General features: G+C 40.8%; 2 protein-coding genes across 4 annotated transcripts; both read right to left on the minus strand.

The window, feature by feature from the left end:
- Nucleotides 1-8,889: 8,889 nt before the first annotated feature.
- Nucleotides 8,890-12,956, minus strand: LOC308291974 (pancreatic progenitor cell differentiation and proliferation factor B-like). Its single transcript, XM_080734153.1, has 5 exons — nt 12,791-12,956; nt 11,018-11,127; nt 10,833-10,910; nt 10,232-10,319; nt 8,890-9,859 (listed from the first exon to the last, which is right to left on the minus strand). Exons 2-5 carry the CDS (start codon nt 11,070-11,072, stop codon nt 9,709-9,711), a joined length of 372 nt encoding a protein of 123 aa, XP_080590279.1. The 5' UTR covers nt 11,073-11,127; nt 12,791-12,956; the 3' UTR covers nt 8,890-9,708.
- A 4,654-nt stretch (nt 12,957-17,610) lies between these two features.
- Nucleotides 17,611-24,312, minus strand: LOC308291688 (tumor protein D54-like). 3 transcript variants are annotated; one of them, XM_080733796.1, is made up of 8 exons: nt 24,217-24,312; nt 23,229-23,365; nt 22,792-22,940; nt 21,600-21,647; nt 20,112-20,213; nt 19,243-19,269; nt 18,115-18,163; nt 17,611-17,864 (listed from the first exon to the last, which is right to left on the minus strand). In XM_080733796.1, the coding sequence occupies exons 1-8, from the start codon at nt 24,227-24,229 to the stop codon at nt 17,811-17,813; spliced, it is 579 nt and encodes a 192-aa protein (XP_080589922.1). In that variant the 5' UTR covers nt 24,230-24,312; the 3' UTR covers nt 17,611-17,810. The 3 variants fall into 3 exon arrangements, 2 of the variants coding, with proteins under 2 accessions (XP_080589922.1, XP_080589923.1); XR_013962354.1 differs by having other exon boundaries at nt 17,773-17,864; nt 19,221-19,269; XM_080733797.1 differs by lacking the exon at nt 17,611-17,864 and adding an exon at nt 18,581-18,607 and having other exon boundaries at nt 18,139-18,163; nt 19,221-19,269.
- Nucleotides 24,313-26,093: the final 1,781 nt, after the last annotated feature.

A 26,093-nucleotide genomic window follows, 5' to 3' on the forward strand; every position in this document is an offset into this window, starting at 1 on the left:
GTACAATACATCAAATCTGTTTTTTAATATTGGACATGGCCCCTTAAAAACAAATATTGCTCACATTAAACCTCTGCTTTAAAAAACTTGACTGGACCCGATCGTTAATAATTTCAAACCTGTATCTAAGTTTAAATTTGTAAAAGAATGTCTCCTCCTCACAATCGATATTGGATAACAATATTATTTTGTATTTTTTATTACAATCTTTATTCCAGGTGTGATCTATTCACAGCACTGAACCACAGTACTCCATCCATCCATCCATCCATCCATCCATCCTCTTATCCGGAGTCGGGTTTTGAGGGACAGTCACAGTTCCAGCAGTCGTATGATCTGCTTTTCATTCAGGGATCTAAAGGAGGATTCATGCTGAAAACAGTCACCAGATCCCTGCAGGATCTGGATTGATTGATTGATTCATTCATTGATTCATTCATTGATTGATTGATTCATTCATTCAGTCAGAAATAAAAAAATATTTACAGAAAAACAGGTCATGGGGTGAGGATATGAGTAGGCTTTGGCTTTGTCTTTTTACCACTTTCGAGTTGCAGCCACCTGTGATTTTTCTGAGCGTTTTAAAGGAGAGTAGGGATTTCCTCCCTCCTTTAGGGCCATGGGTAGGGCATTCCACATTAAATCTGATGACTGTTTTCAATTTGAATCCTCCTTGATCCGAGTCCTACACTTGATATGGTTACGCAATGCACTCTATTATAATTGATCACCGGACGAAATAGATTTGCATGAAGGAGAACCCTCCTCCATCTATGAAATGTTAGTTGACTGGTATCCTCCCGGGATCTACAGTATAATTCCCCCCCTCATTTTGTTTTGTTGCTCTTTACTGTACATCAAAAATCTCGTCTCCAAAAATAGTCCATCTGCAAGCTCGACACGTTGTGTTTTGCAATGCATTGTGAGCTTGTAGATCGCCTGTTTTTGCAGAATGGTTCCCCCCAGAATAAGGATACTTACCTGGTGAAAAACAAATCTAATAAGAGTTGGAGGTGTCAGAACTTCCTACAGCTTAATGATTATAAATCTGAGATGCTATAGAAAGTTCTGCTGGTGCTTTTCACTCTCAACGCATTCACTGATGGAAAAGGATGACACTCGCACCGTGATGCGAGTGTGATCTTTGATTCCAACCTCTCTTTTGATAGCCACCACAAGACACTGAACACTTAGGTTGGTGCTTTCTTGCATTTATAATTTTATTAAGAAATATGACACCAAATATTTTGCAACACAGCTACCAAAAAGTAAACATGCCATTTCTTTCTTTCTTTTTTTCTTTTTTTTTTTTAGAATAAGTGAAAAAAAAGGATCTTCAGTGAAAGAATTGTCTTTCAGAGCCGGACCTGCCCATCAGAGCCCCTACATATACAAATTATACTTGCCCCCATTGAATGTGATGATATGATATGATATGATATGATAGTACTTTATTGTCAGTTCACACTGAAATTTGTCTTGCGACACAGCAGCCATGGAATGCGAAAACATATATACAAACATTTGATATAAACAACAAATGAACGAAACTGGATTACATTCATAAGCATAATACAGACAAGATCAATGCCCACCGCCTAGCCTACTTCTGGCCAAACTCCTGATTAAGCCTTAAAGTCGACTGATGGACAAAGGACCTTTTTAGTCTGACCTTAGTGTATGCTGGAACACCGTATCTCCTTCCTGAAGGCAGCAACCTATATATTCTCTATGCAACACATGGCTATTGTTAGAGGTAATATTTCTTGCCAACCTTAGAATGCTGTTATCATACCTAGATGTATATAGCCTCCAGGAACGTGCACTCATAGACATCAAAGGGCCCTTTAATCCCTCTGTAAAAAGTGCCCTCTCCATACCATGAATTCAGTTTTTACTATGGTGAAAGAAACGCAAATGTCCCCTCTCCATGACGTCCATGTCATACCTGAAGGCAGCATTCAAGAGAATTGCCTTGTCCAAACTCTCCTGAACTTGAATACAGCATGTTATGTTGAAAATATGGCCCTGTCTGTGTAGAAATCCATGCTGTTACACCATATCTCCAGTATTTACTTGATTATGCTTAGTTCAGTGTGGTATCACAACCTCCAAGCTCTTTGACGCGTTGTGAGCTTGGAGGTATACTATTTTCGATATTTCCACCAAAAGGCCCTTTTAGAAATGTTATCCCCTGCCTCTCTAACATTCTATGCACGTCCCTGATAGCCTCTGAAGTGCCTCTAATGCCCATTGTACAGCACTTGGGATAGAGGCGCTATTTCAGTGCACTGTTATTCACCGTTTAACAAAATGGCCTGCAACACACATTGAAAACACTGGCAGGGGACAAACCAGTCATGATAAGACATGTCATGGAAAATTTTGAGTTGACCTCCAAAGTTTCCGGAGACACGTGAACTGCACATGTACTGCACGTGCACACGTGGTCACGTACACATGCACGCCCTCACGTTGGCATCTCACGCTACTATCAAATAAAGGCCCGAAATAGCAGAAGACACCCCTTCCACCGCCCCACAGAGACAGACTGAATCATACTGAGTGTTGGTCTGTCGTGGGATTTCTTTGGTTTTTGGTCTTTTCTTTGTGTTTTGCTTTTATTGTGTGAACTTACTCACCTTTGTTGGTTGTGAGAATAAACGCTGCTGTCGATCAGAAAGCTCCTTATCTCCGCATTTCAGCTTTTCATGTTTTCCTTCTCTCTGTAAATGAATAGCTTCATCATACAATGTCACACAAAAGTAGCTAAGATAGCAGATCCGCAAGCTCCGCTGTGAGCTTGTAGATCTGCTATTCTAGCAACTTTTGAATTTGTATCGTGAAAAGTAATGGTTTTGGACAGACAAATCTTTTATAGGCTATTATTATTATCATCATCATCATTATTATGTATTAAAGGAGGTCACAGCCTTGTTGCATTACTGGGACAAAGTTCTAGCAAAGGCCAGTATAGAAGCTAAAGTGTGATTTATTGTGTGTGGGCCACTGGGCCTGGCAGTGGCGTCAGTTCAGCAAAAGCTAAGGTATGGCAACATGACTGGTGTCTTGCACGCGCGCCTTTCATGCGCGTGCCAGACACCAGTCATGTTGCCATACCTTAGCAACAGGCACAATGAATTTATATTAAGAAGTCAATTTGACATTTCTTCCCCCTGTAGCCAAGGCCATACCTTGCCATACCCAATCGACACCTCTGGGGCCTGGTCTTGGCTCAGGGCTCATGGTTTAAATTAGGATTCAGGACTGATGCCTTTGACCCAGATTGATGCTCGGTATCAGTGTACAACTGATGAAATACTCGGATGAAATTGCGCAATATATATTATATTTCAAGATCGGAGTCGTGACATATATGAATGACTGGAGGCGTCTACATTTCCCCTGATGACCCAGTCACCCCTCAGCATTTCTTTTTTGTTGTTGATACTTTTAACTACTCCTTTCCTTTTCAGAGGCAAATATTGTACTTTTTACTCCACTACTATTATGGGACAGCTTTACTCTGTTGAATTAGATAATTATTACAAAACATACATTAACCACTTACACCATATTTTAAATGCAGCTATTCGAAAATAGCAGATCTACAAGCTCGAGATTGTAGATGCGTCAGCCACCACTGATTTCCAGACACATTTTACTTGATTTATAATAAAACATTTTCTATGTATGTATTATGTATTTCTATACATGTTTCTATCTAACTATTCAATCAAATGTCATCTTTGTATTTAAGCAGACTATTCGGTTTATGGCTCTCCATGAGAGCAGAATATACATTGATTACAATCATTAAATTATCGAGCCAAGTTACCAACAATTCAACCTTATAGTCTTTCTGCCGGGTCGCTCAGCCTGCCATTTGAAATGTATTTGTTTTGTACCAAACAGCAAATGACGTGTCCACGACGTCGACATACACACGTGGAGTCGTCGACTCCACGTGTGTATGATTCGCTTTTCCGACCCTTACCACCGTATTTAGCATGATGTGTTTGTTTGGGGCAGAGTTTGTCGCTCAGCCTGCGATTTCACATGTTTTTGTTTTGTACCGAACAGCAAATGACGTGTCCACGACTCCACGTGTGTATCATTCACTCGCTCGACATTCGCACGGATATAAAAAGGATTGCGAGGAAGTGGGTCGATACTGATACCAACTTGTTTGTCCATTTCGTCCCTTACCACCATATTTAGCATGATGGGCAGAGTTTGTTGCTCAGCCTGCGATTTCAAATGTTTTTGTTTTGTACCAAACAGCAAATGGCGTGTCCACGTGTGTATCATTCACTCTTTCGACATATTTGCACTAAAAAGGATTCAGAGGAAGCGGGTCGATATCGACTTGTTTGTCCATTTCGTCCCTTTGCACCGCATTTAGCATGATGTGTCTGGGACTCTGGGTCAGAGTTTGTCCTTCGCTGTGTAAACTTTGAGCACAGTGACCTGAATAACTCACAGTGTCAGGTGTTTAAAGAAACTCGTCTGGCCCCGGAGCGTGCTGGGTTACAACGTGCAGCCTGGGACTTTTCCCAGGCCAGTGAACTTGAGCGGGGGGTTTCTGATTTACAACACGTTACATGACAAATTTAGACTCTAGGAACTCTCCCTCTCACGGTCTGCCAGGAACAGGGACGAGGGTGGGAGCAGCAAGAGCCCTTAACGCCCGCTTCCACGTCCATGGACGCGTCGTGGACGCGGGCGTCAGCGGCTGTCTCTCGGTGGGAGGGGAAGGGGGCATAGTTAGAGTGACTCAGGGCGCAACAGAGGCCTATGTGGAGTTTTAGAGCAGTGTTTCTCAAACTTTTAAATTTGAAGGTCTCCCCCGTAACTAACCCATTTGTACGCTGTCAAAGTTACAGACTTGTAAGGGTCAATTTAGACCCCCATATAGGAACCTAGAGAGTCCCTGAAATCCACTTTGAGAAACATTGTTTTAGAGTGCATTGAAGCTCTGGTATTGGTATTGGTATTGAGGTGACCCAGCTCTCCATGAAGGTTTCCTGTCAACCTACTGTAGATTTCACTTTAAACAGTACTATACCTGAAGTGCAAGACAGTGTTTGGACTGGGTTTACTTGATACTGTATGTACCTGTCCCTTGATCAATTTGTTTGTGTGTGTGCATACAAAATTATTGTTTGTTTTTAAAGCCCAAAATGGGCTGTCCCCCTCATACCTATGTGAGCTCATTCGGCCCTATGCCCCAGCTAGACCTTTGAGGTCGGCAGACCAGTTGCTCTTGATTGAGCCTAGTGCCTCATGTAGCACTAGAGGTGACCGAACCTTTGCTGTGGCCGGTCCCAAGTTGTGGAATTCTCAGCCTTTTCATATTCGCTCAGCTCAGTCCCTGGGTGTTTTTTAAATCTTTATTAAAGACCCATTTCTTCTCCCTGGCTTTTAATACTGCTTGACCATGGAAGCCATGTATTTTTTGTTCCGATTTACTTTGACATGTTGTTTTGTTTTATTGCTGTGTTTTAATTCGTTTTTCTTTTTTTCTTTTCTTTTTCTTAAATTTGTTCTTCGGCACTTTGGTTCGATCTTGGTTGTTGGGAATGTGCTACTGTATATAAATAAAGTTTGATTTGATTTGATTTGAATGTTTGCAGTGTAGTTGCATGATGTTTGCACTTTGTTCATTGTATGTTGTATAATTTTGATACGTTTGAGTGATTTTGTGTTCGGATAATGTTTGCACTTTAAGTTTGGTCCTTCGTGTTTGCGGACTTTGCACAGTGCATCGCATGTTGTACAGTTTTCTTGATATTTTAGTCACTCATACGGTACATTGATCAAACCCCCTCCATAACATCTCCTGTTTTCTCAAAGGTTCAACTCTGTACAAATTATTTATTTTATTGATTGATTAATTGATTCAATACTTTATTAGCAGTCCGTACAGTTTGATATAAGGTCTGCTAAGAGGATTTAAACCCAAGAACACACTATGGCTTGTTTCCATTTGGGTCCTTTGTACTCAATTCACTTAAAATAACCCGTAATCTGTTAAATTAGAGATCGTTTTGTCTGTTCCATTTCCATCAACTCAGGGTGTAGCCTACTCTAGGTTATATCTATCTATAGCTTGTGTGTGGCAATTCAATCACTGATCAATAAAGTTAAACATTAATGCACCAGAAACTGTCTACAGAGCAGTTTGAATCACAGCATTCTCACATCACAAAATGTAGCTCACTTGGAAACGATAAGGAAGCGCTAATAGCAGCGAGAGACAGCTTTAGTAATATGTAAGCGACTAAGCGATTCACTTTGATAACAGTCTGTCTGGCTTATCAGTTTGATATTATATCAGACTGATATAACATAATAACTGATATAAGCGTCTGTGTGGTTGACCCATATACTTCATTCATTGTGTAAACTGGAGGATTAGCCAACGCACTAACCTAAGGGTTTTAACCCTGGCATCCTTATTCTGGGTGGAATGTATGCCGAAGATAGCAGATCTACAAGTGCTAGATCGCCTATAGTTTCGATGGTGAGAATTGGTCTGTAGAGCAAACCTACAGAACCAACCCTGGTCAAGTATCAGTTTACTATGTGGTTCAGTCCCATTTTATTGTGTTGTGTAATTTCTATCCTATGTGGTCATACTCAAGATCTATATCGTTGCTGTCGGGCAGAAACCTCTGGTCTCCATATTTATATTTTTATGCATTTATTGATAGGACAGTAGACTGACAGGAAATGGGGGTGAGAGATGGGGAGTGACACGCGGCATCGGGAATCGAACTGGCATCCATGCCTATGTGGCAATGCCTAAATGGTATGCACCTGAACCAGTAGGCCAGCGGGCTCCTGTCCATACTTTTTACAAAGGGGGCCTGCCGGGCCTCATTAGAAAATATAAAAACACCCAAGGGCCGACTATATCTCCTGACAAATGTACTTCCGGTCGGACCATAACAAAGTCTACATAGTCTACTATACTACAGCGTCACACAAAAGCATCAAAAACAGCATATCTCCGAGCTTGGAACTTTTGAGCTTGTCGATCTGCAACGTTTGAATTTGAATCTGAATCCTATAAACTAAAGTAACAGTTTCCCATCACCCGACAGAGACGATATTGCATGTATTTCGTGTAAATACTCCTACATTTGAATTCTATTTAATGGACCGACAAGCAGTTGAGCTCTCATTTAGACTGGCATGAGAAGCTACAGTATGTTAAAAATACCTATGGCATGGGGGCCATGGGTAAAACCATTAATATGACGGAGCACGCTTGCAAGGTGTTGACATCTAGATGGGTCAAGCAGGTCTGCTACTGGACACGTGTGTGTGCTCAGCTGGACCCCGAAGGGGCACCCGCTGGCCTGTAGTCCAGGCCCATTCCACATACCGTATACAGCTATAATAGACACAAATGGGGCCCATAGGCTGATGGCGTGTCGCGGGTTCAATAGAGGGTATGCGTGTGACATCACTGTTGCTGGAAGTTATGTGGGAACGCCTACTGAGTGGAAAAAAACGAATTTCTGCCATTGAAAGCCATACATCCAAACAGAAAAGTCCTATCTGATTGTATTAAACAAAGTTAAACTCTTTCTTTCTCTCATTGCGGCTGTACTGAAAGCTTGAATTATCCTATTTCTATCTGAAAAGTTTTTGTTTCATAAAAATCCACCATAGGCATGTTATGAGCTACTTAGTGCCAAGACATTCTGTTTGGAAGCAATCGTTTTCAAAAACACAACATCCTGCTGCCTCCTGCATTATGTGCAATTTAGAAACAGGTGGTATGCAGGACCGTTGAGTGATTATTTGCAACTAGCACCTCCAAACTCCAATGCTCCAAGCTGCTCAATGTTTTGCCACTCAGTCTAGATTAGGGGGGCGGGTCCCAGTGGACGTGCATACCCTCTATTCATGGGTTGTAGGACTACAAATGAAACCCATGAATTCCCGAATGTGCCGACCTTTGCTGCATTTCACTCCCTGTCTCCTGTATTGATGGGTTTCTGGTCCATGTTACACTGATAAGAACTAGATGCGTGCACAGGTCGGTACCAAAATTAGCCAATGAAACCAGCGCTCCCCAAAACAACAGGTTTGGGGATTGTACGGAATTGATTACATGATACAGTCTCCTGTGCATTTAGTCTCAATGTTTGTAAACAAGAAACCCGTCTATATGTGTGGTAAATGGTAAATGGTGCATTTATATAGCACCCAAGGCGCTTTACAGAGATTGTGCATTACATTCACCCATTCACACACACATTCATACACCGATGGCAGAGGAAACCGAGCAAGGCACCAACCTGCTCACCGGGAGCAACTAGGGGTTCGTCTCACTCTTCAACACTAACTCTGGGGGATTGAACTGGGAACCCAGCAACTCTACCCCTGAGCCACTGCCATTTATGCTCTAGCTTGTTGTCCATGAGCGCTTAATCAAAACACCTGTCTGTTAGCCTTTATTGTTAATGTTATCATCATGGATGTGTGCTGTACAAACAATCGTATGGCAGTGTCGCAAAATCTTTGCCTACAGCATATTGCCACTATCCCCAAATAGCTGCCAAGTTTGAACGTTTGAAGATGAAAGCTTAACAGCTTGTGTAAATGTGGCAAGCAAGCTGCTAGGGTCCAGGTACGGACCTGCTAGTCTTATTGTAAAACAGTATTCTTCTGCTCATGGTATGTATCCCATAATAATAAATGTGTCCATGAATTCCTACAGCCTTCTCCTATAAGGAAAGATAACATGCAGGCTGTGAGCCGTTAACTTACTACCTTGTAGGCTAAAACTAAATGTCCAACCACCAATCAGTCACCAATCAATTTACAGCAGTAACCTAGATGTAGGTCAATGAATTACAACAATACAACACGTAACTACTGACTGCAAACCTTTATTTCACAGTAAAAAACATTATATATCAAAAAACACATCATACAAGTTTGGTCATGACAAGGATAATATACAATAACTAACTAACTAACTAACTAACTAACTAAAATCTCTACAGGTACTGTATACAGTATGTAGAGTGGATTATGGCTGATGTAAAGTGGTGTTATGTAACTTTCTTTTTGAATAAAATTATTATTTTGTCCAATAGAGTATGTTAATACAATATAACATCTCATATTTTGATCAGGAGACCCGGGGGTTCAAATCCGGAAAAGTGACATTCATATTTAAGCAGGCAACATCTGGCCTGCGACTCTGAGCCAGTGGGTGTGATGACACAGCTGGTGTGCATCCAGCTAATTGACGCAGCCATCTTCACACACTCAAGAAGTGCTTCTGTCTGGACAATCTGCTCCTCTCCGTTGCCTCTTAAGCCCGATGCACACGTCAAAAATAGCCCACCTGCAAGCTCACTCGCGAGCTTGTAAGTCGGCTATTTTCGACGCACGGCAGAGCACAAATTATTAGGCCTCATTCTGTGTGCTGTTTTACCTTTGAGTAAAAAAGAGCAGAACACACATACAAATATATATGTATATATACAGTATATATATATGGGGGAACAACCTTTATCAGGTTAACTGTTGTGAGTGTGCCTGACGCTTGGCAAGCAGCGCCATTGGAAACACAGTGTGAGTTTGAATGTAACAGTCCTGCTGTGGTCTTGTAAAAAATACACAGCTTCCGTCCGTCCCCAGCTGAAGATGACACAGGCAGCGAGGAGGAAGGAGTCGCCTCTAGGATGAGGCGGAGGATGGCGGAGGGGTTGATGGCTGTGCGGCGCTCGCCTCAAACTTTCCGCTGGTGTCGCTGCTTTCGCTCGCCCTTCGTACCATTTCCCTGGCGATGCAAGTCACCTGACCGTTGGCTACTGTGTAGGATCCGTTCCTGGAAAGAGACAGACGTAGTGGTCAGAAACAAGCTCAGGAGATCCCCAAGGGGGCATTTCTTTTAGATGATTCACCATGGTGGATTCGAAGGCATAGAGGGCCCTATTTTCCCCGGCCTTGTCCCGGCCTAAACTCTTTTGCCATGTTTTACTATTTTCAAAAAGTTGATCTACAAGCTCACAACGTTTCGATGTAGATCTGTTATTTGAGGTGTTTTAATTGTTTTTCAAAACAGTAAAAGAAAAAGGGCAAAGAACTTTAGGGATAAGGGCAAAGACATGGACAAAAACATAGCTGCTAGTCTCCTAACCCTAGACCCTGACTCCAGGATATTATGCGATTTTTCTTAGAACACTGTCAATCGACTCACCTCATAGAATCGGATCCGGTGCCGGGCATGTTCCCCTTCGGGAAGAAAAAAGAGGACCACCAGTGGCCAGAGTCCTGTCGTGGCAGACCTGTTGAGAGCACAGACAGACAGGGAGATGGTAAGGCACAGAGCGAACATCAGACAGGGAGATGCAATGGCAGTGTTTCTCAAACTTTTACATCTCAAGGTCTCCCCTTAACTCTCGCCTCGGGATCCAGACATTTCATTCTATAAAGAAAACTTAACTTAACTCTGACAATGTTCAAATGGAACCAAATGGACTGTTAGGGTCCATTTGTATACTGTTAGAGTTACAGACTTGTATGGTCCCATTTAGACCCCCATAAAGGAACTCACACTTTGAGGAGTGCATCTCTCCACTCCGACATGTATCCTTTCCGACATGTCTCCATTCCGACACTAACCCTATCTCTAACCCTAACCTTAAACATTAGGCCTTGTCGGAGTGTCGCCACTCCGACAATAAGAAGTCAATTTCGGAGTGGCGACATGTCGGAATGGAGAGAGCCTCCCCACTTGGAGAACCACTATGATAATGTAAATAGTTTAGAATACATTTGTACTGAAGGGAATCCTTTACCTGGAGGGTGTGGAATGACCTCTCCTGAATACTCGGCGCTTCCACAGGAGGTATTACTGGAGGTGGACCCCACTCTCCCTGAAACAAACACATTTTCGATCAATGAGAGAAAAACAGAACAGGCTTCGAGAAACTAAAACCAATCCAGGAAAAAGAATCGTTGTGAACCGTGAATTTCCACTCACTTCTGTAGTAGTCGTGCGTGGCGATGAGGGACCCGCTGGATGGAATTGCTGCCATTTTTGTCAGACAGTGGAAGATTGCTCAAAGGTGGGAAATGGTTCAACCTTGGGAGCTATAGGGGAGAAAAACACGACATATGAAGCTTGTGTTTTATTTGAAAAGATAAATGTCTAAAAGGTTAAAGTGTGTACTAAAAGGCATCGCATTGATATGGCTTAAAGACAAGGGTGACGGAAAGAATCGAAGTGGAACGTCGCGACAGCATTCACAGAGAACGTGGCATGTTCAGAGAAAAGCTGGCTCAACGAGTCAATGTCCTCTATTCCAATAACCCCAGCTGCTGGTGGGATCTGGTTTCAACCGACTCACATACTTGGAATAGACTGTGTCCACATGTCCACCTAGTGCATGGCAACCCGATCACTGACCCCTGACTGACTGACCCCAACCATCTCTCCTTGGAGCCCCCTTTCGCATATCTGACAAAGTCGAGACCCCCCAAATGAGCATGCATGCATGCACGCACGCCTCACGTGTCGCAGACATGTTAACCACTTAATGCTCAAACCTTCAAATTTCAAGGTCTCCCCTGAACTCTGACAGTGTACACATGGGTTCATTTGGTTCCATTTGTACCATGTCAGAGTTACAGACTTGTATGGGTCAATTTAGACTCCCATAAAGGAACCCACAGAGTCCCTGGAATCCACTTTTAGAACCACAGATCTATGAATACTGAAATTAGAAGATCTACATGCTTACGAGTTGTGGCTTGTGAAACTTATTTTCAAAGATTTTGACTATGTTTACCCATGCCAGGCTGAAAGTGGTTACATTTTTACTTTTCTTGAGCGTGATGTTACATGTGGTTATTAGCTATGTTCCACAACGTCCCAACCAACAAGGTACTGCTCTAAGGGACTGGTGGCTAGCAATGCAAGTAATCCCAAACGTGAGAAGAAAACCTTAGTTTAAAATGGTCAAACCGAATCAAATATGGTTGAAGAGATATTCTTTGTTCATATACAGTCAGTGTTAAATAAAACCACTGATAATCGTTGCTATAGAGTGTTTGTTCAGTAAATATGGGGGTCTCCACAAACTTCCAGCTCTTTAGTAAAAAGAAATGTTATTGTAGGGTAGGCTCTAGAAATAGATTAGTCTGGCATCTGTTGTGAAGACCAGACAGAACAGACAAACACCAGACCTCTATCTATCCGACCTCCAGATGGACACAGAGATTATAGCAGACCAGTCTGCACTTGATCTACATACACTAGAATAGAACACTTACATAGCAAATGCATTCTACCTCTAGCCTACACTGTACATGTAAAAGACAAAGCCTTGTACAATAATCTAATGCAAAAGTGTTCATTGTTTTAAACGAGAAAGACATGTGCATAGGCCATGCTTTTAGTAGTAGACCTACATATGTGAAATGACCCGGTATTTAGCAACTTTATTATGCAAATATTTTAACATTAATTAGATCATATACAGTAGCCAACTGTACATTAACAATAACGATTACCCTGTGGCTATGCTGCATAGGGTAATGACTTTGCATACTGTACATAAGTTTCTATAATATTTTAGAGACCTACCTTTATTCAGTCTAATATTAACTAGGCCTAGGCCACATGCTATAGCCTACATTAACAATGACAATTACACAGTGGGCTAATACGTTTATTTACTAATAAAGTTATAGGCTAATAACTTGACATACTGTACATAAGTTTCTATAATATCTCTCTATCTTTTAGACCTACCTTTTGAATGAGGTGAAGGAATGAGTGTATCGCCAAAGTTGGTGAAGTCTAATAATAATAGTAATTATTATTATTATTTCCCATTAGTGGATAACGTGTCTCGTGGTCACACAGCACAGCTCTCTCTCTCTCTCTCAGGGTGATGTCCACGTTCTTAAAGCAACTAGGACACCCAGGCAGCTTTATATCAGCTGGAGTGCGCTGGTGACACCCATGGGTGAGGGTGACATGACACTGATGTCACCCAGAGGGAGGGGACATGCGACATGTGGGCGGAGGGAGAGGAGGAGAAAGACAGACAGCTTGGACATGCAGACAAAACGTGCCTGGACATTGCAGGGGACACCTAATCTGACTGAGAGTTCCCAGAAGTTCTCCCCAGCTCTCGCACACAAACGGGACAGGCGAGGAGGATAGGTGTGACACCCATGCAGTGGGTGACACACGCACGCCGTCAGATGTACAAGTGGGACGCGTGTGTGCTTGTACATCTGCAGTGGTGTAAAGTAATTAAGTAGCCTACATTTACTTAAGTACTGTACCTGCAGCCTATTATTTACTTGAGTATTTCCAATACTTGTACTTCTACTCCACTACATCTTGGATCCAAATATTGTACATTGTACATTTATTTGAAAACTTTACTTTGCAGATATAAATTATAATATCACAAAACATACATTAACCACTTTAGCCCTAAATTGTACCTACTGTAGGCTAATTCAAATGTAATTGTCTCATGAAACCTGCATATGCTGGTCTGTACTGTAGCCTGCTGTGTCTATGTTGTGATCTTCTTGGAAGCGAGCTGCACGAATGTTATCTTCATTATAATCTCTCGAGACAGCCTCAGAGTCAAACCGATGGGTGTCGCCCTTTCTTTGACGATGGGTTCCCAGATTGTCTTCATTATTTATCTATCAAGTTCTCCTCAAAATGACGTAATCAGTGAAGTTCTCCTCAAAATGACGTAATCTATCAGTCAAGTTCTCCTCAAAATGACGCAAGACACTGCCTTTGTACTGACAGTACAAAGGCAGGGCCCTTAGCAAATGAGGTGCAGCCAAAGGGTAGATCTTTGTGCCCATACATGGTGTTACATGCTAGCCCACACTGTTTCGTAGGAACAGTATTTCTAGTTGACTTTGACATGCATTTTTTGAAGCGGTGAAAACCGCTTCCAATGAGTGGCTTTGTGTGTCCCACGCCCATATATGGTCATTTCAGTCCAGAATGAACAGGTTTTTTCAAAAACAAAATGTGTGTTTCATGTCCATATATGGTCATCTCAGTCCAGAATGAACAGGCTTTTTCAAAAACAAAATGTAGGCCTATGTCACCTCATGTCCATATATGGTTTGTTTGTTTGATTGATTGATTGATTGAAGGCTTTATTAGAAGTTTGCATAGGAAAATGTACAGATTCATGACGGTACAGTTCACTGGTACAAGGTCTACTAAAAGGAGATCCATGAAAAGACTAAGCTTATTTCAACAGGAAACCATTTAAGTATCTCATATAACATTGAATGACAGACAAATAGAACACAGTATATGCAGTAGATATGTAAGGAAAAAGGGGAAAAAAAAGAAAAGAAAACAGTAAATCTAAACAAACAGTAAGTATATACAAGGAATATACAGTAAATCTAAACAGACAGTAAGTATGTACAAGGAATATACAAGTATACAAGTATATACAAGGAAGGGGCAGGGAGGGTAGGGTTGGGCTAGGTTTTTTACCAGTTGCGAACGGCTGCTGCCTGTAAGTGGTTTTTCAGGGCAATTTTAAAGGATGCTAGTGATCCACACTCCTTTATGGCCTTCGGTAAGGCATTCCACATTTTTGTGGTATAGCAGAAGAACGAGTTCGACCCTTTCTTTGGTCACTCCAGTCCAGAATGAACAGGTTTTTTCTGTCCCTTACGTCCAGAATATCAGTCCAGAATGAATAGGCTTTTTCAAAAAGCAAAATGTGTGTCCCATGTCCATATATGGCCATTTCAGTTCAGAATGAACAGGTTTTATCTGTCCTGTACGTTCATAACCCTAGAACACATAGAATAAAAGTTCACCGCTTCACTTCGAACCGAGGTTTGATTTTTTAAAATGTGATTTGTCACCCTAAACTTGTTTTCTTTTTGGAGAACAACATGTTATGTAGAAGTGAATTTCACCCACTTCTTCTAGCTGACCACTGCAAACCTGATGATGTGACAGACAGCAGACCGTATAAAGTTTAGTTGACTCTCTTGTTCCCAGGACCTCAAATGGACGTGACGTCTGTTCGGGTTCATTTGGTTTTTATACAGTTAAATTAACACGGAGGAGTTAGTTTGTAGAACAGATTAATTAGATTGTGCTCCCAGAAATGACAACCCTCAAACATTATAAGCGACGTCAGCGGATCACATTTTACCTTTATTATGGGATTACGCCCGACAGCTCAACACCACTCCCTGGTGGTCTAGTGGTTAGGATTCGGCGCTCTCACCGCCGCGGCCCGGGTTCGATTCCCGGTCAGGGAACACGTTTTTGTGTTCTCCACCGTTTTACATGATGAATGTGAACAGGCCATTTATAGGATTTCATTGTGCTGCTGGAGGAGTTTTCTGGTGGAGTTTTCTTTGTCTGGTAAAACGGTATAAGGGTAGAGAGGAGTGGATGCACTGTAGGCTATATGGAGAGCAGATAGGCTACATCATAAATGTAGGCTATAATTCAATTGACTTTAGTTGAAGTGAAATTTAATTAGTAAAATTCTTTTAAACAATAGCCTATATTATACTTTCGATTTGAACTAGCTTTCTTTAAATATGTTTACTGCATTTAATTGCATTTCATAGTTAACTGTTCAATCTCTACAGACAGACAAGGGGAACAGTCTTTTGTTCATACACACATAACATAGCCTATCTGTGTTTTCATTTACTGTGAAAGTAGCCTCGGAAACCCAGACTTTTATTTGTGAAAGTAACCAAGTGACGTCAGTGTGTAACTCCATATTTGGGCAAGACTGATCAGTAGTGAATTATGAATTCACAGAATGCTAAATATTCACACACACACCAGGGGCCGTCGCCATGTTGGCTTGTGGTGGACAATGTCAAAATCCCATTTTTGCCATGGACATAGAAAATGAGTGGACTCAAATAGACACAAAGAGATAACCCTGAATAACTCATTGTGGGTCAATTTGTACACTCAGATATGGTCCTTGCAAATAAAACATATGAGAACCACTAGTACTAATGGACTAATAACTAATCCAAATATTTCATAGTGTCAGTAAATCAGTTGTCATACATAATTATTCTGAAGAAACCTAGAGACTGACATTCAGTAATTGGGTCTTATGAACATTATGGTGTGTAAAATGTGCCACAGACAAGACAAAAGTCTTTGTCATGGACACATTTCGTTTTTCCTGCATATCACTAAGAAAAACGGTCAATCATAGACTTGGACTGAATGCGGTATAGTGTTTCATGAGGTGATGCGTTCACATGTTTTCTGTGAAAACCTATATCTGAATTTGAATGACTACCCAGGTTTCCATTAAAAAATGATATGGTCTGACTCTGTTGTGAGATTGTACTAACAATGAGTTAAACTTACTCATACAATTTCTGTGAAAACACAATTACAAACCAGCTGAAAATGTGTAGAAAATGTAGGAGCTTTCATTGCCTGGATCTGGACTTGAAGGATTCTTTGAGAGGGGTCTGTTCACCCATGTGCCTGCCCTGGACTAGCAGCAGGCAACTCATATTACACCCCAGAATGCAGTCATTCAAATCTAAAGTTCTGGCATACATATAATTTACCTTCTGTGCCAACTTGCACACTCCTTAACGGCATACTTAAAGCTATACTGTGTAAGTTCAACTAGTGGTCAGTAGCGGTATTGCTTTTTTCGGCCGTTTTTCGGCCGGAGTCGTCGCGGACCACCGGAGCGGCGCCGCAAACCACCGCGACCGATAGTAATCCGTGGAGGGGTAGAACGCATGGTAGAACGTAATTTTCTGGCCAGGATTTGTGGATTAAGAGGTTAAAATCCTTCACCATGGTAAACACTGTAGCCAAGCGGAGGCGCTTCCTGGAGACCAGAGCAGATAAGCTGTGATTGGCCGGTAGTGTACCATGTGTGCATGATCGGCGATGTGATTGGGCAACGTATACACAACGTATACAGATGATGCAGATTACGTCATTTTGGCGCGAAATCCGGTCCACGGCCAGGATCATAGAAAACATATAAAGAGAAGGCTTCAGAAGCTGAAAATAACAGAGTGGGTGTTCTAAAACTTTAGCGATTTAACAGTTAGGACAATTTTAAGATTTGTTTTATAAAAAAAGTTACATGGTACAACTTTAAATCAGCTTTCAACTGAATTACCTTGCTATGCCAATGTAACTTTGACAAAAAGAAGCACCCCTTTCTGCTGTTCGATCTTGGTCAACGTAGGGAAAGAAAATGCAAACATCTGGAAGCAGTTTACTACCACACGCAAGAAATTGTAGCAGAACTAAATTAGTACTTCTGCTACCATGCTACTCCCCAACACTGGTTTAAAGTGTTTCAGTAAATCATCTGAGAGCAACGTAAAGAGACCTGAAGAAGATACAGGAGGAACTTTGAGTGAGACCAGAGTTTAACAGCAGTTTTTAAGCCTATTTTCATGCATTGTGACTGTCACAATGCCAGCTTCAAACACTGTACACAAGCCAGGCAAATCATATTAGGTCAACAATCCACAAAAATAGGCCAAGATTGAATGAGAAGACAGGCTATTTTCAGTATTTGACGTACAACATAGTAGTGGTTAAGCAACATGCAAAAATATTGTTTTTTTAATGATTTACTGATAAATAATTCACAGCAATTTTGCACAACAAACGAGTTTTTACAATCAGAAAAGACAGCGGTCACATTCACTATGTCACATCAGTGTTGGGACTTTAAAAGTGATGAAAAGCCAGATGCGTCGGTCTATAGCAGAGGGGTCCATCTTGAGAGTTATGACATGGAGAAACCAGAAGTATTTGCTCGACTACCACCCGTCACCTTCTCCTGTAAGTGAAGACACAATGAGTTAAAGATGTTATGCTTTGAAATGAATGCCCTACTCACTCAAGAGTGTAGCCATCTACATGTTGTGAGCTTTGAACACATTTAAAGTATAAGGTGCTTGTGACTAACAATAAATGCATTTGAAAAGTAACGTTTTGAACATACGGTACAAGATATCCACCTGACAGTGACGATATTCAGATTTATAAAAAGGGCAGTGCTTTTTTTTTACTTGAAAAAAAAAACTCACCTTCATACCGCCAACCATTTCTTCAAAGGACTTAAATGTAGAGGAATGTCTAAAGACAAACATGAACATAAATTATTTAGTTGAGGCAACAAACAAAAAAACAAACAAAAAAAAAATTACAATCATTAAAATATTTAAGGCCCTTTCATAGGCAAATGGCATTATTGGACATTAAACTATCAATTATTTTCTTAGAGATGATTCTATCGATAACTTTCAGTTAATTGAGATATTTAGAAATATAACAAAACGTAATCCCCACTACAATAGCCTATATACAAGCTCACAACAGATTGCAAAGCAAGAGCAGCAGGTTGGTTTGGGGGGAAGACGTTTGACAAGTAAGGGTGGGACAAAAGGAATGCAGCCAATACAATCCAGGAAGTAAAACATGTAATTTCTAAGTGAAGCACATACTGTACAATACAGACATGCCTACGTGAATAACAATTACTACCAAACCTACCTCATAGTAGGCACACTTATGGCATGACTGTGTGTCAGGGTTGCAGAGGAGAGAGGAGGTTTAAGATTCAGAGCGTTAAAGTGAGAAGGACAAGGAAGATTTGACATTGATCATGTAGATTAGTGCCATCATAAATTTCACAAACAGGACCTTTCATTTGGTTCATACATCGGAGAATAATGATTAACCAACAGTGGATTTCTAAGTGATATTCTTTTGTTGCAATACGTGTTAAATAGCTTTGGTTCCCGAATTAAATCATCGCTAGTGCGTTTGTTGAATAATAGCCAATCAGGAGAGAGAACCCATACAAGTAAAAACTAGTGAAATTGGAAGTGATTTAACAAACAGACAATCCAACAAAATTGGAACTATTGAGAGCTTGAGAGACGGGTGGACGCCAGTTACTGAACAAACCCTTTATAATTTATCAGAACGGACAGCTTTAACCTTTTAACACATTTGTTTGTTTTAACCAAAAGAATATCACTTGACACTACCTTTTAATGTTTCCAAACCCAGTGACAGTGATAAGAAATTGCAGATGCAAGGATACACACACTTAACGATCAACAACAGCCATGCAAAGTGCTCTTCAAACAGAATGCCACACCATTCCAATGGGACTAATTTGTCTTACCACGTTAACCAAAGGGTCTTACCGGGGTGGGGCCGGGAGCGGCAGAGCTCTGTTCACATTGTGGGGTCAAGAGAAACACACGTTAAGGTCACACACATACAGATGATGTCATTACAGAACGTCACACAGCTGAGGACAGCAGAGACTAGTGAACTGGTAAGCTATTGTTGCGTAAGCTCAGATGTACTGGTTGTGTTTACTGGTGGTAATGGGATTAAGTTCATTGTGTTTACTACACAAGACAGGAGACATTCCACTGGGAAACGTTCGTCCTCCCATGCTGCTGGTCACACTGTCTATAATCCAGGGAATGACATTAAGGCTTGTCCCACAGGACAACTAATACATCTTTATTATTTCTCATTTTGAGGGCACAAAGGCCAAATGCCAGAACAGGAAGGCCATCAAATAAAACAGGATTTTAGTCCATTTAAATAATTAATTGAATGTAAGGGTTAAGGATGATTTAAATTTGAATATGTATGACTATTTGCAGTGAAATAAATTATGGTATTTACAATCTGATCCATGCTCAGCCCTGCACCAATCAAAGTTACTGGATTGATTTAAACATGGGAACCCAGGGGAGTTAAGAATTCAGAATCTCTTCAAAAGACACTGGTGTCTAAATGACAAGAAAGAGACACTGGTGTCTACATATTGACAAGAAAGAGACAGAGGAGAAAGTGCTACAGTCAGCTTGGGTATTAAGGCTACTGTGGCCTCAGTGCATGCCATCTTTTGGATGGGCACAAGGCCAAACTGAGGGGCAACGACAGCCATGGCCTTCATGACCTCCCTGGTCTTATTAGTCACACAGGGTGGATGGAGAAGAGACAAAGACATCAAGAACAGCAGAAGGAGAGTGTGGTGAAGTAAGTATGAAGGTACCTCATCTCTGCCAGTCTCCTGGTGATGGCCATACCCACATTGGACAGAGCAGCAGTGGTCACCTGACCCACATGGGAGAAGGTCTCCTGGGTCCTCTTGTACCTACAACCATTGAAACGACGTCATCACATGGAAAACATCATGGCATGGTCTCATCATATGGAATCATATCAAGGAAGGATGTTAAAACTCATGCAATCTTATGTTCATCACACATTTCTTTTTGAACATATCCCCTATCCATCCTTCACCAGCAGCAGAACCGAACAGCATGTAAAAAAAGGTGACTTCATCAAGATGCCTCTGTCTGCCCATCCATCTTCAAACATCTGACATGCATATTTAACAAATAGATAGATGAAGAAGCGCTATGGTGCAATTGGAGAGGGTATCGAAGTTCACCATGCTTATTTAATGTTTGATTTGTTTTCCCTACCCCTAAACTCAGAGTGCTTAATATGTTACTCATACAGGCCCAAGTATAGCAGAGTGACTCACATAGGGATGGACATCGGTATCGGCCAATATCAGAAATCGGCAGGTATCATATCAAACCGGCCAAATCGGTGATCGGCAGGTCACTGACATAAATATGCCAAAATCGGCCAATTGTATCTCTTGCACTGCACAGCATGATGCTCGGTCCTGTGACGTAAACATTAGCAAGTAGCAGCCAGTCTACTTAGAGGCAGCCTACAGAATACAGATGGTGACGATTACCTTTGCAATGTAAGGATATATTCCATAATCCTGTGTCAATGTCGTCTCCAAAAAGAAGGGGGGGAAAAAGCATGCGTCACCTGCTTTCCTCCTGCCTAGTCCAGACGGTCATATTAGACTGGATATTGTCTGTGATTTTGGATATTGTACTATTGTGATTGATTTGACATTAGTGTTCTTCTAGCTTATTGGTACTCAAATTGAAGTATGTCTTGTAGGCCTACTTGGCCTGAAACAAAAGGGTATTGGAGCAACCCTATTTCCTAGTTCTTAGCTAAAGAAATCGGTATCGGAAAAATCGGTTTTGGCAGGTCAGACCTTCATAAAACCGGTGGATCGGTATCGGCCAAGAATTTTGCAATCGGTCCATCTCTAGACTCAGAGCCTTTACCTGAAGACCACACACAATCCGAGTGGTGGAAATGACTCAAGTTATTGTATATATACACACACACACACCATCACAAGACGGTGTCTCACTTGTCAATAAGATAAGTGACAAGTCATGATGAGAACCACAGTGCCATCTGTGTTTCAGACAAACAGTAGTCTCACCCTGCCTGCTGCGGCCGTCTCTTTCTTAAGTCAGGCTATTAACAGGTTCACTGATCCCATTTGATCTGGAAAATCCCATCAAGTCTCCCAAACAAAAGCTCCCCTCTCTTCAGACATGTGAGTGGAGCAGAACAACAACTCCTCCAAGGGAACATCTTCATTATTATACTATTGTTTCAGTAGAACAACATTAAATACTTCACTACTACTTACGCCTCAGATCGACTGATATCGTCCAGCGTTGCAGAAGCTGTGATATATCTGCAGAAATGGAACAACGTGCACAGATGGGAGAGGATTAGCAACACTTACAGAGACCATGCATGTGGTTATGTAACCCTAGGTATGGGTCACTGGGGCCATGTTCAGATTGACAGCCTATACCCGGTTTATGGCCAATCCAGATTGGAATCAGATCTGAACAGCAAAAACCACACCCAGTGTGAATTAAGTGAGCGGCGCCTTTTAGGAGTTAATTTCATTAAGCGTCCCGCGAAGCTTGGCCAATGGGCCCTTTGTGGGACAGACATACATACAGACAGACAGACAGACGAAGTCAGATGTCGGAGCGGTTAGCAATGCTCAATTTATTTTTTATTAAGTTTCATTTTAGTTGTCTCAAGACACTTTATATGGGCTCTTGTCGGTTGAAATCTTATGTCCAAAACTGTTCCTTACGTTTACAGAATTCAAATTCAATAATATAAAAAGTAGCAGATCTACAAGCTCAGCGTGTTTTTGAGCTTGTAGATCTGTTACTTTGGTGCTTTTTGTGTGACTCTTCAGTATGATCAAGTAGGGACTAGGGAGTTAATTTATGAAAAAAAAAAAAAAGAAGTTAAAATATGGAGATAAGGTTTCTCCCAACAGCAACGATGAGTGAGCATTTTTAGACGGCAACCTGCCTTGACCATGTCAGGGGGGGAAGAGAGAATAGCAACTGTAATAAAACGGTGATGACCGCAATAGAGGGTTTGCACATGCATGAAGTGAATGGCAAATCGAGTGGCAAAGTCAGTTTAATGTCATTTAAAGCAATCAGATAGGGCTTTTCTGTTTGGATGTATGGGCTGTCAAGGCCAGAAAGTAGTTTTTTGGCACTCAGTAGGCGTTCCCACATAACTTTCGGGTATGATGATGATGTCATACGCATAGCCTCTATAATTAACAGCTAACAGGTATAACGCTTGGAAAGGATTTGTGAATCAGATGTGAACCAGGCACATTCCTAGGTGGTTTGAAATGAAATGCAGATTGTTAATGTCTTTTCATTCAGCGTAAGATGTGAACCTCTCAGATCATTATTTCTTCTATGTGCAAAACACACAAAGATGGAAAATCATATTGTCATAACTCATAACCTCATCTAACCCTATAATAATTTGTGAGAACGTCCTGAACTTACGGGGTTGAGCACTGGACATCTTGCCAGCCTTTGGACAGGTTCTGTTTGATGTTGCTGAGCGGATCCAAACCCAGCTGCTTCTTGATGTCCGATGCATATTTCTCTTTGGCCAAAAGAACTTGTCGCAAAGTCTGAATTTCATCCTCAGTCTGTGTGCAATGGCAAAAAAAACATTTGACATGTCTTAAAAAGCACTAGACATTAACATGATACATACTGCATCGTCAGTCGGGTGTAAACCTCATTATGTCCAAAACTGTTACTTTTCATGATTCAGATTCAAAAATAGCAGATCTAAAAGCTCAACATGTGCACCACGTTTCAAGCTTGTGGATCTGATACTTTTTTTTAGGTTACGCCCGATACAGCAACGATACGCACACAGCACCATGGTCTTCTCTGGGTGGGAAAATCTATATAACAACTGGCCTACAAACCTTCATTAATTCAATTCTCAGATCGTCCAACTCTTCCTCCGTCAGCTCTGTGGGCGAGACATTATGTGTGGGTCCAGTGGTGAAATTCATTTGTCCCGTCTGTCTTGGCCCAATAGAGACGTTTTCACCAGCAAAGCCTTAGAAAAAGTGTACGTTAAAAACAAGGTGAACAAGGTGAACAAGGACAATCATTCAAATATTCATGACTGAATTACATATTTCAGAAAGTGGTGTTTTGAGTTATACATTCCACATGCAATTTGTATACAGGGCCAAAAGGCAAAATGTAGGCCTATATCTTTCAATGTTCAATGCAACAAAGAAGATACACAATCACAATTATTTGTATGACAATGACAATTAAATTAACTGCATGATCGTGACAGCTCAATGTAAATAGTAATAATCATAATAATTTAAATGTAACACGAGTCGCCATCCTTAGTAATACATGTAATTTATGATCATTATTAATAATAATATCGTTAGCCTAATAGTATAACTGTCCAGGTCATGTTTATAAGATTTGTAGTAAAGAAAAAATGAAAATATGCCCAAGTCATCTATAGGACCTAGGTGACTTTCAAAAAACATTTCTGCCAAAAAAGAAAGCACTCAAACCATTTAGGTATGTAACAAGCGTTCCAATAGGCAATGTGAGGACATAGGCAATGTGAGGACACAATGATGCAGCAATGTTAGGAGTAGAGCTGGCAGAAACGGCCCAAAGAAGTACTTGTGCAATTATGCTATGAGGCTAACGATAATATGTAAAACATGACTCCAGTGCGAGTCGCTGTCCAAGGTGCTGAACGCTGACAGTTCTCCATCTTGTCTGTTACCTGTTGCTGCAGAAGCTAAATGGACTCAGCATCTACTGTTGCACTGCAACCACAAAAGCTCGTTTTACTGACAAACTAGCGTCTGGTTTTGAACACGAGCCAACATTTGACATTCCTGTAGATAGAAATGATTGGTAAACTCTTACCTTGTCTGTGCATTGTCGCTACTTTCGCCTCGCAGGGAGTTTAAAACAAGCTAACAGGCTACGTGCTTTCACTGACTCGGCTTAACAACAAGGACGCTGATGGTGGTGGTGATGATAATGATGACACTTTTGATGACGTCACAAGCCATTGACCAGGTGCGACGCATTTTGTAGTCCTTTCACAGCTGATGGTGATTGATTCCTCTCTTAAATTCGGCATATATTATATTTGATCTTTCAAATGATGATAAAATAAATGTAGACAAAATGTATATTATCAACCTTTTCTTAATTCTTGCTAAATTTCATATTCATTGTACCAAATTTGCCAACCAATGTCCAAATATTATTGTTTTTAAAGCCCTACTTTGTCATACTTAGATACCTTAAAACATTGTACTATCACTAAAGCTATGACAACCAGAAGAATCTGTGATAGATATATTGACTACATTTATAACCTCGAGCTTATTTTTTTTCTTTCACTTTTTTTTCTAATTTGTTATAGTAATGTGACTGCTTTTTGTCCTGTTCTCTCTGCATGTACTGTGGTATTTTGTCAATTTGTCATTATTATGATTATGATGACTATTATTTTACTATTATACACACAAACACATTTAGTAATTTCAGTATAATAATAATATAATTTAACAGAACATACCTGAGATAAAGGTTTTTCCTCTTTAAATGTTCTGTGATCTAATGCTCTATTCTAAAAGCTTACAACCATCCACCAGCATACAGATAACCTCGCGTCACCAGGCTAGCAGCATACAGATATGTGTCAGACTGTGTGTGATGGACTCTCAAGAAGAACTAAGATCATAAGAAGATATTTGTCGCCATCTACTGGCCATACTAAAACACACCATCTAGTTGTCAGCTTCAAGCTGACAACATAATCATATGTCCTCATCATCACAGCCATAACCACAGTGTGGATATTATTATCATGCTGTTGTCAGGCAGAAACCTCATATCTCCACATTTCAGCTTTTAGTTTTCTCATAACATATTTTGTTTTGTTGATACAAATAATCAAACTAATTATATATATGGCTTCTTGATTATTCAATTAAACAAAGATGTAATCGATGGAATAATCGCTAAATTGATAGGCCTAGTTGATGCTCTAGTTGCAAGGTACAAGTTGTCTATACTCTCTCTATCATTTCCATTTGCCCATTAAACCGGGAAAGTATCTTCGTAATTGTTTTACATTTTTGCTTTGGCTATTTCATGTGAAGAGAAGATTTTCACAAACCCAGTTCCTCTCAAGCAGGTGCTAGGTAACAGAACAGTAGAAGTGGGATTGTGGGAATCTCGGGGTTTGATCTGTCCAAGATTCCCACTTCTACTGCTTTGGCTATTCAAAAATAGCAGATCTACAAGCTCACAGTCAACACGTCACTTTGTGACCTCCAGTGCCGCGCAGCGAGCTTGCACGTCTGCTAATCTTTTGTAATTATTTTTGAAAAAATGTTTCAAGTGTGAGAACTACTGATCTAGAAGGCATTTGTAGACTGTTGAATCAGTCTCAGATCTTAAACCCATTAAGACCTCTACAAGCTCACAGCGCGGCTTGTATAGATCTGCTATTTTTGAAGAATCTTGAAAATGTTAGCACATCTTTGAATATATATTTTTCAAAGCAAACTTTTGCAACTCAAATCTCTGCTTCTGGGGGTCCCTGGAACAACATATTTTGAGATGGGGGGTCCGCGGCCAAATACTTGTAATTTTGGGGGTCCTTGACGTGAAAATGTTCGAGAACCACTGATTTAGAGGAAGGATTTAGAAGACATTTATAGAATCGGGTCAAGAAATATTCAAATCTTCAAGACTTTTCAAAAATAGCAGATCTACAAGCTTTT

This window comes from Nannobrachium achirus, assembly GCF_963921795.1.
Source record: "Nannobrachium achirus genome assembly, chromosome: 9".
NCBI classification, from domain to species: domain Eukaryota; kingdom Metazoa; phylum Chordata; class Actinopteri; order Myctophiformes; family Myctophidae; genus Nannobrachium; species Nannobrachium achirus.

What these genes read in the sequence shown, in the direction of transcription:
- LOC308291974 (XM_080734153.1), bottom strand. Translation starts at nt 11,072, where the DNA reads ATGGCAGCAATTCCATCCAGCGGGTCCCTCATCGCCACGCACGACTAC. An exon ending in CACGCACGACTACTACAGAA is followed by an intron (nt 10,911 to 11,017) that starts GTGAGTGGAAAT and finishes TGTTTGTTTCAG; the next exon opens with GGAGAGTGGGGTCCACCTCC. An exon ending in ACCGGATCCGATTCTATGAG is followed by an intron (nt 9,860 to 10,231) that starts GTGAGTCGATTG and finishes GTCTCTTTCCAG; the next exon opens with GAACGGATCCTACACAGTAG.
- LOC308291688 (XM_080733796.1), bottom strand. An exon ending in GATGTCCAGTGCTCAACCCC is followed by an intron (nt 21,648 to 22,791) that starts GTAAGTTCAGGA and finishes CCATTTCTGCAG; the next exon opens with ATATATCACAGCTTCTGCAA. An exon ending in AGGAGACTGGCAGAGATGAG is followed by an intron (nt 19,270 to 20,111) that starts GTACCTTCATAC and finishes CAATGTGAACAG; the next exon opens with AGCTCTGCCGCTCCCGGCCC.